Genomic DNA, 16,542 nt, shown 5'->3' on the forward strand with positions numbered 1-16,542 from the left:
GGCAAATAGGGTGAAGTGCCTTACCCAAGGACACAACGTCATTTTACACAGCCTGGAATTGAACCGGCAACCTTCTGATTACTAGCCCGATTCCCTAACCGCTCAGCTACCTGACTCCCTGAGTACCTTGATTTCACGTTTGATTATGAAAAGTCCCTAATGGGCTATCTTGACGTCTCATAGACCTCCCAGCATGTGAACCACACAACATACTAGATTTAAACCATATTGTATGTACAACTCCAAGAGCAATTGGCTGCTCAAATATAGCGCTGTTGAATACAATTGACATGAACAATTGAACACAACTAATAATATAATGTATAACATTATATATTTTACCTGTTTAAATAGGCTACTTTTGGGCTACATACAGAAACCAAGCAGTGGACTAATGTGGGTTCACCTTTAAAAGAGTCCATCATCTATGAGTAAATGTGTTAATTAATATACGTGTAATTTTGGACAAAATATACATGGATTGGTGAGATTATGGATTATTCAGCATGTCTGTCAGAAAATATCTGCGGTGGCCTTGCCGCCAGGTTTCCGTACCACTCAGCAATAAGGCGGCTTTGCTCTATTAATAATCTCAGATTATACACAAATCCAGACCGTACCTGGAATTGTTATGATGACCAATTCAAATCTGCTATTTCGGTTGTTCTTATTTTAGGACGTGGGCTACAAACAACTAATCGATGTTTACTGTTTTGCCATTTTATCGCGTTCTCACTGACATGTCATCGTGGCCAATATCTGGACTGAAGGAATTTGGCCACAAATCAATAGTGGTGTCCTTGCTAGTCTTAAATAATCTGTTTATTACTTAAATAGATTTGGGAACAAAGTATAAGCGACCAAAATGCGACAGTGATGTGTGAATATTGAACAGTTTCTGTGAAGATGTATAGAAAAAATATTTGGAATGTGCAGAATTTGTAATTGAACATAAATGTAAATGGCCAGTCGTCGCTAGGTGTCAATAAAGAGGTTCCCCCTGAGTATTCCCCAAACTTTTTTCTCCTCTCTTGTCACTACGTCACTTACCCCCGCCCCACTTAAACCCGCCTCATGTCAATACGATGTTTTTTGTTGGATTGTCAGGCGGCACGAGATTTGCGGGATTAGCATTACTGTTGTGATAGAAAAGTGTATTTTTATAACAGTTACACCGGCTACTGAATACGTAATAGAACAGAGAACCAGCTAATATAACTTCGCCACTTGTTGATCAATAAATCAAAGCGTGTTGTTGGATAATTTGGGGTTTAGTTTCATCCTAAACACTGAATGGTAAGTCGAGAAAGCAATCTAGCTAACTTGCTAGCTAGACTAGCTAGCTAAACTGATTCACAGTCCGCTTTAGTCAGCTAACGAGCAAATCGTTAAGTAGTAGCTAAATTACCACTTGACTACCCGCTTATATATCTTTATATGGTTTGCTAGTTTATAATTTCTGAACTATCTCTTTCTGCTAGTCAGAAAGCAACGTGGTTGTAAGATATTTCTATACTCAGACGTGTGACAACTTATTACTCATCAATATTATTGACAATAAATTCCATGGATGGGCATGGACTGTGTAGTTCGAAAAGACTAGTTATAGGCAGGCGTTGTTTTGTAGACAATAAAAGCTAGCTAAGCAATATCTTGAAGCAGTCAGCCTCAACTCACCAAGCCTAATTTGTGATGTTGTTGACGTGACTATTTAATTTGAATCTGAAGGATGCATGATGCAAAATAGCACAAAATGTCCCGAAAACTGCACCATAAGCTACTACCATTAATTTCGTTGTCAGTTTGCTCAGGTGACCGTCGTTGTTCTATTCTCGTTCTTCAAACTGGGCATACTTTATGACATGGCATTCCAGTCGCTCTCTTTTTAAACGCAACAGTTATCTTTGATACCGGGAAATAAGAAAGGCTCTGGATGTCCTGACAATCTGTATATAGCCTGAGGTAGTGAGAGTCGTCAGTACATGTCTTTATAAGGAGGACTGGTGTTTTGGTAAGCTTGAATCTAGCTGCTAGATCATGATACTCAATCAGGATTTTCTTCATTCCTCTGCTCTTGTCTAACCTTCTGTGTGTTGGTTGTGCCAGGGCAAATGTATACAGTTGGAAGAGTCCACAACCCTTTTCTCTGGAACTGCATCTGCTTGTTTCTTTTAGCATGTCTTGTCTAATTCTGTGCCTGTATTTACTTGTTAATGTGCACTTGGAAACTGGTGAGATGTCTCAAAGGAAAACAGTGACTCATACAAACACAGTACACGGACACATCCATAAACAGACACTCATATACACACATAATGTTATCTACCCGAGTCGCATTGGATATCCGACCTTAGTTACACAGTTCAAAAGGCAGACTGCCTTAATGAGACAGTTCAGCATGTTCAGGCTGATATCCATTATCTTACACTTACACACCTGCACACCGCATTGAGCAACAGCCTTTCCCTTCCTGTTGCAGTCAGCTGTCTGGCAGTGTCATTTTCCCTTCGTGAGTTGGCCCCGCTTCAGAGAGGGCTCGTCCCAGGCCTGCTAGGCCGGTTTGGGGGGGGGGGCGGTGTTCCGGGTTGCTCCTCTGGTGACCCTGCAGCCCTGTGAGAGATGAGCTGGGCGGAGGAGGACTGGACGGTGGGCCTGTCGGGCCTGGCCCTGCGGAAGGTGAAGGAGCTGCAGGTGCAGCAGGAGAGGCTGCAGAGGGAGAAGCAGCAGAAACAGCTGCAGCTCGACAGCAGCCAGACAGCCCTGCACAAGCAGACCGTCATGGTAGGCCGTCCACGCTGCCACACTTCAACCCCCACCTGCCTGACTCCCGTCTCCTCCTTCTAGTTTGGAGTTGTCTTTCTCAATCTTTTTACATAGTAATACCTGATAAGGGGGACATTGAGTGCTTAAAATGTCTAAGTCTAGCATGTGGTCCCTCTCACTTCCTGCCCCTACCCTGGCAGCATGAGGAGGTGCGCGGGGAGCTGCTGAGCGTGCAGAGGGATCTCCAGGTGGCCTGGGAGGAGGCGCAGGCCGGGGCAGGCACGCGGGAGCGTCTCCTTCAGGAGCTGCAGGTGAAGCAGGCCCAGGTGTGCTCCCTGGAGGGCCAGCTGGACTCCTCCCGCGCCCACGCACACACCCTCGCGCAGGAAGTCAAAAGGTCAGCACCCCTGCAGTGTATGGACGTGTGCTTGGGCTCTTGTCGTCATGCGGTTATGTCGTAGGCAGAATGTGTGTTTACAAAGACATTTGTCCGAGAATTGGAAACGATTGGGGGAAAAAATGCTCTGTGTACTACTTTTTTTAATAGTTTGGAATAGCACCTTCCTTCTCACTCTCAACCTGTCCCTCCCTGTATCTCTCTTACACTCTTTCTCATTCTCTTTCATTTCTTCTCTGTCTCTCTCTGTCTCTGTCTTCCTCTCTCTCTCAGGTTGGAGGCAGAGCTTGAGAAGCTTCAAAACAGCAGCAGCTCTGGAGACTCCATATTGTTTTCCACCCCGTGCTGGAACATGACCTCCCCATGGGACCATAATGGTACACTCCTCCTCCCATCTCCATGGCTTACTGCCCCCCCCCCCCCATTCTCTTTCCCTCCCCCATATCTCCTCCTGGGACATTCTCTCTTCGTGACTTAAGTCACTGCAGCTGTAAAACTGTATGTTGTATAGCTGATGAGCTGTTCAAGCCCGGCCTTCTGTGTGTGTGTTTGTAGAAGGGAAGCCTGAGGACAGGCTCGGTCACAGAGGAGACGGAGACAGCAAAGCTCTCCATGTCCGAGTGAGTCACACATGGCTGACAATGCCGTTAACTCACTCTTGTCCTGCCCCCCAAAAAACGCGAGATTATTGTGCTTTAATCCTCTTTAAAATCTTTTTTTGTCCATCCATTTAGCAACAGCTGCAATTCTCCGACAGTCCTAAACCTTTGCCCTCGTTCCCTCGACAACTGCCCAAGAGCACGCCCCATCGGCACCCCTCTCACCAGTTGGACTCCTCCGCTGTGTCCTCTGTGTTTCCGTGGGAACGGGGTGACCCGCAGGCTGCTGAGAGGGGGAGGCCCACCGCTCCCTCCTCTCCCGCAGCACCCTCTGCTGATGTCATCAGACGAGGCCAGGACTCTGGGGATTATGGGAAAGAGGATAAACTGGAGAAAAGTGAGTGTCACAAGTACCATTATTAGTCGTTGTCCCCATACAACATCTAGATAAGAATACCTGTTAAGTATTTTAGTGGATAACATGTACATAACAACAACAATTGGTTTTCCAAAAGTTTCAGGATTTTTTTTTTTTTTGTATTTTGCTCCACTGAATAGAGCTGCAATATTATACTGCATGGTAATACAGTGGATGTAGTTTTTTAGGCTGCGATTCCAGCTACTGAGTGTGTTTTCTCAAAGCAGGAAGTGCTTGTTAATATCAGTAATACCAGTAAAACCCACCAAGGTTCCTTTGACAAGCAGGGGCAGTGCTGTTTGCTTTAGGTGTATAAGTTGGCCAGATAGTGTGTGTGTGTGTGTGTGTTCTAGTGTGCAGTGTGTTCCTCCTGAATGCCCCCCATTGTGAGCTTGGCTAGTGTAATCAGTATTGTGTCATCTCATTTAGCTCCACACACACTCTCAGCAATGTGGCCTCTGTTTCTACTGGCCTTTCTCACAGAGAAATGAGATTGACCCAAACCAGAATAGACAAGCGACAAAGATTCTTTTAAAAGAAAGGTCCTCGCACCACAGTTTGAAATCCTAAACTGGGTTAAAAGGCAACATCTAGGCCTACTGTGAACCCCTGTGACCCTATCGACTCTCTACTCTGTTAGTTTGTATGGATTGTCCTATTTTCTCATCCGTTAATTTTTAAAAATCCTGTATTGGTTTATGAGGCAGTTATTCTGACTGTCTGTCTGTCTGTGTGTCAGGGTGCGTGTCGGAGCTGCAGAGCCGAGTGTGTGTTTTGGAAGCGGAGCTGTGTGCGGAGGCAGAGCGGTTGAGGCAGACCCAGGACCAGCTGACCCAGACCAGGAGAGACCTGGGCTCCAGAGAGCACAGCCTGCAGAAGGCCCGCGACGAACTCAGCCTTGCACACACACGCATCTCGCAGGAGAGCGACCGGGTGAGCAGTAAACACACACACACACACACACACACACACTTGCACCTCACATTCATTCAGCATTCATAATTTAAAGACACAGACCGTGAAGTGTTTGTGTGTGTGTTTGTGTATGTGTGTAGGTGTCCTCAGCAGAGCAGAGGCAGAAGCAGTTGCAGGAAGAGCTGAAGTGTCAGAGACAGAACACAGAGACCAGCAGGGTCCACGCCCAGCAACGCACCCGGGACCTGGAGAAACAGCATCAGAGGGTGAGGGGGCGGGCTGGAGAGGGACTGTGTGTGTGTGTGTGTGTGTGTGTGTGTGTGTGTGTGTGTGTCAGTGCCCAGGATGTGCATGTTAGAGACATAGGATGGGCAGACAGATCGAAAGAGAAAGAACGGTTTGTGATGGAGACCTATTATGCATAATTTATAATAATTGAGTTTTTGTTTGATGTGAAACACCCACATGTTGAAACATTCTGATGACGTGTGTGATTGTTCCAGGACGTGTTGGAGCTGCAGAAAGAGCGTCAGTCCCTGGAGAAGCAGCATCAGCAGGAAGTCAACAAGCTCAACCAGGAGATCCAGCAGGCTAGGACGCTCCACAACGCCCTGCAGGCCCAGTTTGAGAAGGTGCACATGCATGCACACACACACACACACACACACAGTTAGCAACTGATCTGAGTTAAATACAATTTCTTGTCTTGCCTTATCTGGCTGTTTCCTGCCTCCTTGTTTCCTTTCTCCTCTCCTCTTTCCTTCTGTCTATCCCCAGGGAGCTCTTCTGCTCAGGTTTATTGATTAATGTTGCTTCTTCTCCCTCTGCCTCAGCCTCTCTGTTTTCCTCCTCTGTCTCACTCTTGCTTTCTTACCCCCCCCCCTCTCCTTGGTTTCTCACAGTGGAAAGTTGAGCTGGGAAGGTAATACTCCTGCAACTATTTTGTGTGTGAATGTGTATGCACAGAGTCCTCTTCAACATGTTGCTGTCATCCATCTGTATATCCAGATCTTAGATAGTCAGGACTCTCGTCACTGGTCGATCTGGGGGCATGCTGGCTGTTGGGGTTTAGGTGGAAGGAGGGGAGGGGGAGAAGGATGGCGGAAGAAAGTTTGGAGGAGGAGGGATTAGCAGTGTAAACTGGGAGATGAAGGAATGAGGGTGGGAGGTAGACATGGAGAGGGCAGGAGGGAGAGGATGTGTGAACAGGAAAAGGAAGAAAAGATGGATGTATAGATAGAGGGAGAAAGTGCATGAAATAATGCCTTTGTTTGGTTTTAATGTGCATCTAAATAGGAGGTTGTGTGTGTGTGTGTTTTTTCTAACCCACAGTTCAGATAGGCCTACTACCTACCTAGCTCCATTGACCCTCAGTTCAAATGAGCCCTCCCATATAGTGTTCAGTTTCCACAGCCACTCTTCACACTACAGAAAACACGGCACCACTGACCATACAGGGCCTTCTCAGGTTACCAGGAATAAGATTGATAAGATCTTTTTTCTACAAGTACGCATTCAACACAACTACACATGCCGTCGCTATCTTTTAAAATCGAATTGACGCTAGTTAACACAGGCAAAGCAAATATTGCTGATAACACTTTGTAATATGCTAATGGGTCTGTGGTTTAAAAGTGACTTGAAGGTCTTGATCGGAGTGAAACCATTTTTTATATATTTATATAATTCTTTTTTTTTTTTTTTTAAGTGGTGGTATTTTGCAAATTGGTCATTTACATCCATCTGTATGATCAGAATCCATGGCATTTTTTAAATCCATGGCATGTGGTGTGTTGAGTCTTTTCACGTGCGTAAGGATTCTGAAGAGAAGAATGCAGTGTTGGCTGATCTAGGTAGTTGACCTGTTGTACCATCCCCTAGTGTATGGCTAGCGTAGCCCCTCTACGTGCTTCCTTTGATACTCTCTTGATTATCCCTCAGAACCTTTGCCTTGTTATTTATTTTCTCATAGTAAATTCAGCGTGCACTGCAGTGTTTTTCCCTTTTGCTAATCTCTGCATCCCTGCCTACCTGTTTCTCTTCCATCTTTTTCTTCCACTTCCCACTCTCACCTCCCTGCCTCCTGTGTCTTGCCTGGAACTGGTCGTAACGCCCGTCTCCGGTCTCCCTCGCTCCAGCTGTCTCTCCAGAAGCAGGCGGTGGAGAGAGAGGTGGAGGGGCTGAAAGAGAAGCTCAGATGGTCAGAGGGAGAACTGAAGGACAGCAAGAAGATGGAGGCCCAGACCCAGGCCAAACTGACGGTACACACACACACTGCAAAAAACAACACTCTATAGGCTACAGGTCAAATTAGCTACATGAAATAAATGGACTACCCTGTCTAGACATGACAATCTATTATTCATTAGCTAAGCAGTCTCTGAATTATTGAATAGTCTCTCCATATGACATATGCCATAGGTTCAGGTTTGACAAGTTTACTGTAAATCTCTAGTTCATCTGTAGCTTCCACAGTTGTTACATGGTGGTGTAGTCCAGCCAGGTTGGGTACAGCAGTGATGGGAAGTGATGCGCCTGCGTTTCCTGCCCTGTCCCGTAGGAGGCGCAGCGCGAGGCCGAGGGGCTGAGCGTGACTCTGGAGCAGAGCAGGAGGAAGGCGAAGGGTCTGGAGGAGGAGGTGAAGAGGCTGACCCAGGACCTGGCCGACGCCCTCAGGCTCCTGAAGGAACTACAGGGTGAGGAGGATGGCAGGACAGAGGAAAGGAAGGAGGGAATAAAGAAGGGAGGGTGTGGTAAAGGATGGATGGGGGGATGGGGGACGGATGGAAGAGAGTAGATGTTGATGTGGCACGGCCTGAGGAGTCCAGTCTTCCTGTAGACTGCTGCCTCCTACTGGCAGTTTACTGATACTACTTACTGGCTTACTGAACTGGTGCAATGTCACTGTGCTATAATTACTGTGTGGGATAAAATATATTGAATTGACTTGTCTGTCAGTCAGTTAATTTCTGATTGTTTTGATCACTCTACTCAACTCAAATGAACGTTGAATCTTTCCTGCTCCAACCCCAGACCAGCAGGCTGCCTCGGTCGTCCCCGTTACCCCAGTCCACTTCAGCCCCTCAGGGCAAAGCTTTGCCCCCCTCCCATCTCCGCACCACGCTCGACTATCCTCACACACCCTCAAGAAACTTGCCAGAGCGGAGCGAGGGAGGGAGGGCGAGGAGGATCTGGGGGACAGGGGGGACGCTGGCTGGAAAGCCAGTTACCCCTCAGAGAGAGAGCCGGGCGAGGGCATCGACGCAGAGCACATCTCCTCCTTTGGCTCGGCCGGCGTCGAAGAACCCAGGAGAGCGGGAGAGAGAGTGGGAGAGAAGGCGGGGCAGGAGGAGAGGCAGAGGGGAGAACCAAGCCCAGAGACGTTGGTTGAGGATGCCCAAGACGAGCCTCATCGTGTCCACACGGCTCACCCAGACCCCAAGAGCCCCTCCGGTTCTTACACCGACCACCCCGGCTTGGACGACCTGCGCCGCGAGAACGCTGCGCTGCGCTCGGAGCTGCGGGACGTGAAGGAGGAGCTCGCCAAGCGGCTGGAGGACCTGGAGAGCCAGCGCAGGGCGGAGGCCGAGACCAGGACCCGCCTCAAACAGCTAAGCCGCAAACACGCCGCCCAGGCGGAGCACGGGCGAGAGAGGGAGGAGCAGGACAGGGAGAGGAAGAGGGAGCTGGAGGAGGAGAGGGCCGAGAAGGAGAGCTTGAAGCAGGCTGTGGTCGCCCTGGAGGCGAAGGTCAAGAGGGAGAGGGAGGAGATGGTGAGGAGGGAGAGAGAGAGGGACCACGAGGACCGGGAGAGCGAATGCATCGAGCTGAACATCCAGCTCAAGAAGCAATTGGCGGAGGTGAAGACCTTGCTCGCGCACGAACGGGAGGAGAGGGAGAAAGAGGACGAGAGGAAGAGGATGAAAAAGAAAGGGATGGAAGGAACCGGGGACCTGACTCTCAAACTCACAGAGCTGGAGGCAGAGTTGGAAGAACTGAAAAATCGAGGAAGTGTCGAAGGGAAGAACAGTAACGAGAGGAACAGTCCCCTGACGTATCTCACGCTCCAGAGCGACATCAACTCCAACTCTAACATCATCAGCGACACTAAGCTTCTCCCTTCGCCGGACCAGCACCGCCTTTTCTGCGAGTCCTCTAATCAACAGAATATGGCTGTCTCCCTGGCAACAGCAGCCACAGATCTCATCCAGAAAGACGCACATCTGACCAAACTTCCAGAACTCTCAATACCAACGATTGTGGCACAAACCACTTTGGTAGCCAAGAAGGGGTTGTCCACTTCAAACCTGGAGGAAACCACTTGTGAAGCTCTGAGGGGAGAATCTTTCAACCAGCCAGACCTAGCAGAGACTGCTGTAGAGGCCCAAGTGGAGTCTAACACAGACTTGGAGGAGACTACCAAGGATCCGTGGGAGGGCATATGTGCTTCGGAGCTAGCCCAGGAGCTGGAGCGTCTGCGTGGGGAGAATGCCAGAGAGGCGGCGCAAGCGAGGCAGACGCAGGCTAAACTGGAGGCCCTGCAGAACCAGGTGACCTGCCAGACCCGGCAGCTCACCCTGGCCTTTGACAAGCAGAGCCAACACATAGTGGACCTGCTAGCAGAGCTGCAGCTGAAGGAGGGCGCCCTCTTCAGCCAGGGAGGGGAACTGCAGCGCTGTAGGGAGGAGCTGGCCTCGCTCACGGCACCGAGACAGAAGGAGCAGGAGGAGAAAGACGCAAAGAAACGAGAGGAGGAGGAGGGAGAGAAAAACCCAGAGACACCAGAGGAGGAGGAGGAGGAGGAAGCAGCAGAAGGGGAGGAGGGTGGAGAAGTTGAAAATCAGAAGCAAGATATGAAATTGGACAATAAGAATATAATTCAACTCCAACCCAACCCTCCTGAAGAACATGCAATCAAGTCTGCTGATCTCCCTACTGCTACACAACAACAGTCTGTATCCAAAGGAGATGCGTGTCTCACCAGGACTGAGGACTCTCAGAGACAAGATGTCGTAGAAGAAGCCTTTGCTAAAGAACTACTAACTCTAAAACAAGAGAACCGTCAACTGAAAATGAGACTACAAGCTCTGGAAGCTTCAGATGGAGAAACCAGAAGTCCTGTTATTGACAAAACACCGTCTGACTCTATTGAAGATCCTGACAGGACACCAGTAGAGGAGAGGGCAGGAAATGACCTCACTTCCTCTCCCATGGAACTCAAGGGAGAACGACTCATTGAAGGAGTCAGTGACATTACTCCCAGCCTGAAGTCTGCGCTGCAGGATGAAGAGGAGCCAAAGGACGAGATGAGAGAGGACAGGAAGATTCAGGGGGAGGGGGAGACGGTGTCTGAAGAAGAGACTCATTCAGACATGATGACTCAACCTCAGGTCAACTGCCTACAACAACAGGTTGGCTTATTTTGACTGAAGTAGTATTAAGAATGCACAATGTATACTTAATAGCTTCGAAGTGTGTATGCATTTCAATACTAGATATTATACTAACTAGTTACTATGTAGTTGCTACATGTGTACTACATATCTTGTTTATGAAAAAAGTACTGTATCTCCCCCTCTCCAGCTGGTGGCACTGCAGGCCCATCTGCAGATCCTCTCTGAGGAGCACCAGAAGCAGGCGGAGGAGCTGGCTCTGTGGAGGCTGACCACCAATGAGCTGACTCAGGTCCAGATGCCCTGTCTGGGCCAGGACCAGACCCAGGAACAGGCCACCTGTCTGGGCCAGGACCAGACCCAGGAACAGGCCACCTGTCTGGGCCAGAAGGGTCATCTGGTCCTGGGAGGGTCCCCCAGCTCTGTGACGGTGATCAGAGAGGATGAGCTGCTCCTCTCCTGCTCCTCCAGCAGACTGTATGGGCGGACCCTGGGCTCAAGGTAATACTCTGGGACAACATCTTTGGGGTATATCACATTTTGTATAGTGACAGTTTTAGATAGACAGGAAAGGGAGGGGGGAAAGAGATGGGTTGACATGCAGGAATCGAACCCAGGCCGGTGCGGAAAGGCCTTAGTCCATGTGGTATGCATTCTTACCCAGTATAGTGACACCCCTCCTCCTGATCCTTCTTCCAGAATACAGCCCTGCACCTCCCCTGAACGCAGTCCTCTCCAGTCCTCTCCCAGAAGGAGCTCCAGTGGACCTCAGGAACAAATGCATCAGAGTTCTGAGGAAGATGAAGATGAAGCAAATCACACCACGGCTGTTCCCAAAGAGGCTCGCTCCAGCTCAGGGCACCAGGTTAAAGCTTTAGGGCTTGCAGACACAGATGAATCAAGACCCAGAGGCCAGACCCAGACCAAAGAAGTTGAACCCAGAGAGAATGCGTCTCACCCTCCTAGTGACATGGAGGCCCATTCAACCCAATCACTGTCCCTGGAGAACCAAACTGCACCTGACCAATGTAACACTAAGCAGCAGGAGACAATATCAGTGTCCGATTTAGTTGTTGATGTCAACCACCTCTCCTCAAGTCACAGCAACCTCGCTCAAACTACAACTACCATGGTCTCCACCTTAGAAAGCCAAACTACTACAGTGGAGCCGGTGCAATTGGAGGGTCAAAGGTCTGAATTGAGCAGAGGGATTACACCCCAGATCTCTACTTCAGTTTTTCCCTCGGGAATGTCTGGCGAGAAATATCCAGCAGAAGGTGAGGGAGATCAGGGGTCAAAGTTCACAAAGGCTGCCAAAAAGTCAGATGCTTTAGAAAAAGTAAGCCAAATGGAGGTGAGAAGCACTGCCATTCAGACCGAGGAGGGCTCTGCCACCCCCCCCACCCCGCATGAACTACACCACGCCTCCACCCAGACCGAGGAAGAGGAGGATGAGGAAGAGCTGGTGGACTCACCTCCTCTGTCTCCCATCCCACCGGCCAAAGGCTGTGACCGGCTGCTGTTCTCTGGTTCTTTCCCCATCCCCTCTGACCCCGCCCGCCTGGCTGAACGCATCCGCCGCAGCCGCAGCCAGCTGTCAGCCGCGTACGACGACACGGAGTACGAACCCTACGGCCTGCCTGAGGTCGTCATGAAAGGTGTGTGTGTGTGTGTGTGTGTTTGGGGTGTGTTGAATGTCAAGTTTTCACTGTACCTTATATTTATCTATTAATTACATTTGAAACATGTCAATACATAAATATACTAAGCCACATTTGTGTTACAGTGGCTCGTGCTTAAGGGACAAAGTCAAAATGTTAATAACATTAAAATCAACATGAGTTGTACAAAGACGTACACACTTTTACCTATCCAGTTGTTAGATTCGAGACGAACTAAAATAAGCTCCCATTCCATTCAACTTCACAATGAAGCCACATCTATTGAATCTACATACTGTACAGCACTGACTCAACAGCATGAAATATTTACTCATCTCTCACTCCCCTACCTTTCATCCTCTCTCTCGGTTATATAACCCCCCAACTTTCCTACATCTCTTCATCTTTTTCTTCTTCTACCCCTTCCTCTCCCCTTCCACCCCTCTGTCCGGCTCTCCAGGTTTTGCCGACATCCCCAGCGGGCCTGCCTGTCCCTACATTGTGAGAAGGGGGCTCCTAGGTACACCAGCAGTGCCCCTCCCTCCAAAAGAACCTGGGCCAAAAGAGGGGGGCAGGGGGAGGCCCAAGCAGCCTTAAAACACTCACACACTACAGGCACAGGTAAGACTCGCACAAGTATTCAACATCGAAATAATCACTGAATCTTCTGTTGTTTTTTTCTCCACTTTATGATATAAATAATCTTTATTGGAGTTGAGCTCTCATTATCATCATATTTGTTTATGGTTGGTTTTTGTTCTTTAGCTCAACACAAATTTCCAGAAGAAAAACTCTGGTTTCCTGATCATCATCATCTCTGCCTGGAGTGATAAATGGCTGGATGATGGATGGATGAATTGAAGGAAGAATTATGAAATATAGACGGTACTTCACATGGCATCATGTGAAACGACTGCCTCTACTTTTCACTAGCTGCTAGAATTGTGCTTTGACAGCCCCCTCCCCACACACACACACACACCATTTTAATATCTACCTTCTTAGGTTTAGTGATTTATCTTGTGTTAGTTGCGGCTTGACGTTAAAGTCCCTGAAAACTTGAATGTTTGCGCATTGCCTTATTTATTGACACAAGAATGTGTTCGTCTATGATTCTGTAAGCCCAAGTCTGTACAGCTGGGTATGTGAATGTGTACATTTGCGTCAGATTTGACATCCAATGTGTATGATTGCGAGCCAGCGCATGTGTTGTGTCCTCACTGTTTTCTTAATGTTAATGTGTGTGTGCGCATGCACGTGTGCATGACTAAGCCTAACCTGAGTTTGTTTCCGCTCCATGTATGGTCATTAAGTGTGAGCTCTCTCTCTCTCTCTCTCTCTCTCTCTTTTTTGCTCTCACACTGTCTTGACATAATGCTTAAATACTCAACTGCTTTGAAATGACAGAAAAACACAAGTTCTTGTGGGATTTTCTTTTTTTTGTTGCTGCAATGTTCCGATATTTAGTGTGTTTAGTGCCCATTTTGTTTTGTAGATTAAATCACATTTAATTTATTGATTGATGAAACTATTTTTATAACTTTGTTTTTTTGTTGCACCTGTTAAGTTGATTTCATAGACTAGTTTTCCATTAGTTTTTATGCTTTACAGATAGCTTTCCGACCAATGTGATGAACTGGTTTACTTTTAAAGCTACTCTTTTTACTACTAGTGATTCATAGTTGAGCATACTTGAAGTGGGTTTTGAATGTTTTGTTTCAACTTGTAGAATAACTCATTTTTCAAACAAATTGACACCCTGGACGAGGAAATGTTCATGTACATTTTTTTTTTTTGGGGGGGGGGGGGGGAGTTGATTGAAATGTAAAAACAAATCCTATAACAGTGACTTATTTCATTCACTTTAATTTTCAAGTAAATATCTGCTTTCTTGAACTCTGTTAGTCTGGGGTCTGTTTGAATATGCTGTAGATTTTGCTTCTACCATCCCCAGGTGACTCCCCAAGGTAAATTGATACTTAAAACCCAGGGACATGGAAAGGAAGGATTCGTGTTTTCAGTGTTAGAACAGGTCCTTGTGCTTCTGATTTAATACTTTCTGAAATTGACTGGGAAATGTTCATATTTTGGTAGGAGCTTTCAGTTTGAGCAACACTGAATTCCTTCCTCTGTTTGACACTTTTATGTGAATGTATCTGTATTGATACTTGCACATTAAAATAGTTTATCTCAGTCTCTGGTGTCTTGCTGCTTTTTAAGTGTTTGTTTTTCCACCTCTGGCCAGAGAGTTTACATTTGTGTCAGATGAAACCATAGTTAGTTTTCCTCTTATTCTGTTTCCTCTTAATGCACTCGGCATGTCAAATTGTATGCACCAGTTGAATGAAGATAAAACTTTGTCAAACACAGGAAATTTAAAAATCTGTGTCTGTGAATCTGTCCCTTTATGTTAGGTGTCACCTAAACTCTACTGGACTCTTCTGTCATTTTAAGGAGACAGAGAACAAAGATTGTAACAATGACTGTCATTCTGGAAAATTGATGGCTTCATTTACTATGAGGACCCTGCTTTGCACCTTCCCCAGTCAGGCCCAAGGATTTAGGATACTAAACCCTCAGGAAACACTCCGGTGTTCTGCTCTTTGTCCAGATCTGTCTCTTTCCTCCTCCCTCCCTCCTCAATCTCACCTCCTTTTTCATCCCCTCCCTCCTCAGAACCCCTCTCGTCAGAGTAATGTAGGGCTCTGAGTGGGGAAACACCTTTTGAGGCAAACACACACACACACACTCCTTCAGTTTCTTCAGCTGGGAACACACACACAGTTTGTCTTCTGACTTAGAATTGGCTGGTGAGAGAAGCTTGTGTGCTGAGATGCACACACACTGCACATCCCTTTATCTCTACAACCAGGTAGGAAGGTCTCATTTACCTCCTTAATCAGCTGGCTGTCACTTGATCCTGTTTTGTTCTAATCTGTAGTCCTCTTCTTTGCTTGGTGATGTTATGTAACAATGTCCATTTCCATCTGTTAGATAATCCTAAAATGTATTTTTCTACCATAAATTTGAGGGTGTCTACACTCACTGTATGGATCTATCATCCATCCGTTTTGTAAGACAAATAAAAAGAATTCAAGTTATACTAGACTATCTTTTCAAAAAACACTTTTTGTATAATGTACATTATGGAAGCCTTTTCAAGACCATGTTGTTTTTCTCAGATTTTCTGTTCACAGATGTCATTAAGGTTATCCTAACAATGACCTTAGAAGTAGATTTTAAAAGGAAGGAACCTGCCAGATAACTTGGTTATCTAGTTACAAAATTGACACTGGCCACTTTCCCTGACTCCTTTTCCAACTATAATCTCCTTGAAACTTGATGTATTTAGCCTGGTGTCAGACTGTTTACCCTTGGTTGACCACAACACATCAAATGCCTGGGTGTTTTGGGGTGTGCTCACTCATATCTTACAAAAATATGCCAGGAGACGTTTAGACAACGATAACAAATACTACCTTTTCGTCTGGGCATGGGGGTGGTGCTTCCATAGCAAACCAGTGTGTTCCATTAGATCAGAATGCTAACACAGAACTCTGGGAAATATCAGAACGTTGTCAGGGTTCCTTTAGAACACAAGGGCCGGTACCAAGTTTATACCAGAGCTCTGGTTCTCTTCTCTGATTGGATTCTTTTGAAGCTCAGTTCTAATGACATAATATCAGTGTCCAAGCTCATGGGTAAACATCATTCAAAGAAAACAAACCATTTAACAAGGATAAGACAAACACCCAAACATATTTTCGATTAACTGTAAGACGTATGTTTGGTAGGTTGGCAGAGGCTAATGGTTTTGAATGCTTTGGTGGGTTGACGTGGGACGGAGTCTGGTGTGTGTCAGGAGACTCAGCTTTATTATGACAGGGGCATGATGTGAACACTCATCTGTGCCATTCTCCCACTCACCTTCTCCACACAGCTCTCGTGGCCCTGAAGACTGAGCGACTACGTAGAACTGGCTCCTGCAGAGGGGGAAAGAGGGGGATAGTAGAACTCTTTTGTCCTGAAGACTGAAGAAGGGAAGAGAGAAAGGACAGATTCCTCATCTTCACCAGATTACCGGGATGGAGGAGGAATGGACGAGCTGATGTGATTCAAGTAAGTGATGTGTCTTAAGGTATGACCTTATTATACCACTATACCACACTGTTCACAATTTTCTGTATCTTTCTTTCACAGTGAGTGGCAAAGGCATGCCCGATCTGAACAGCTTTCTGTCGTCTGCATGTGGCACACAAACATACACACACCTGATGGTTCACAGCTGTGTTTCAATGTGTTCCAACAGAGACGTCCCCGAGAGGATCCTGACCATTGACCCGTGAACCCTGACCCCCTGACCCCAGTAGGGGGGAGGGGGGGGCCAGAGTGGAGG

At 47.1% G+C, this 16,542-nt stretch overlaps 1 protein-coding gene across 2 annotated transcripts; it reads left to right on the forward strand.

Moving 5' to 3' along the window:
* Nucleotides 1-1,075: 1,075 nt before the first annotated feature.
* Nucleotides 1,076-14,339, forward strand: LOC146302260 (uncharacterized). Of its 2 annotated transcripts, XM_084672378.1 has the most exons (17): nt 1,076-1,296; nt 2,480-2,781; nt 2,964-3,160; nt 3,434-3,537; nt 3,716-3,780; nt 3,895-4,156; nt 4,917-5,110; nt 5,233-5,358; nt 5,596-5,724; nt 7,231-7,353; nt 7,653-7,788; nt 8,126-10,503; nt 10,676-10,788; nt 10,825-10,986; nt 11,185-12,143; nt 12,607-12,767; nt 12,912-14,339. In XM_084672378.1, exons 2-16 carry the CDS (start codon nt 2,620-2,622, stop codon nt 12,741-12,743), a joined length of 5,247 nt encoding a protein of 1,748 aa, XP_084528504.1. In that variant the 5' UTR covers nt 1,076-1,296; nt 2,480-2,619; the 3' UTR covers nt 12,744-12,767; nt 12,912-14,339. The 2 variants fall into 2 exon arrangements, with proteins under 2 accessions (XP_084528504.1, XP_084528426.1); XM_084672300.1 differs by having other exon boundaries at nt 10,676-10,986.
* The last annotated feature ends 2,203 nt before the right edge of the window (nt 14,340-16,542 follow it).

The sequence above is a fragment of the Hypomesus nipponensis genome, chromosome 1 (genome assembly GCF_054491055.1).
Source record: "Hypomesus nipponensis isolate SF chromosome 1, ASM5449105v1, whole genome shotgun sequence".
Taxonomy (NCBI): domain Eukaryota; kingdom Metazoa; phylum Chordata; class Actinopteri; order Osmeriformes; family Osmeridae; genus Hypomesus; species Hypomesus nipponensis.

Coding starts and splice junctions, on each gene's coding strand:
- LOC146302260 (XM_084672300.1), top strand. CDS start 2,620: ATGAGCTGGGCGGAGGAGGACTGGACGGTGGGCCTGTCGGGCCTGGCC. Junction 3,538..3,715: donor CTCCCCATGGGACCATAATG/GTACACTCCTCC, acceptor GTGTGTTTGTAG/AAGGGAAGCCTGAGGACAGG. Junction 5,359..5,595: donor TGGAGAAACAGCATCAGAGG/GTGAGGGGGCGG, acceptor TGATTGTTCCAG/GACGTGTTGGAGCTGCAGAA.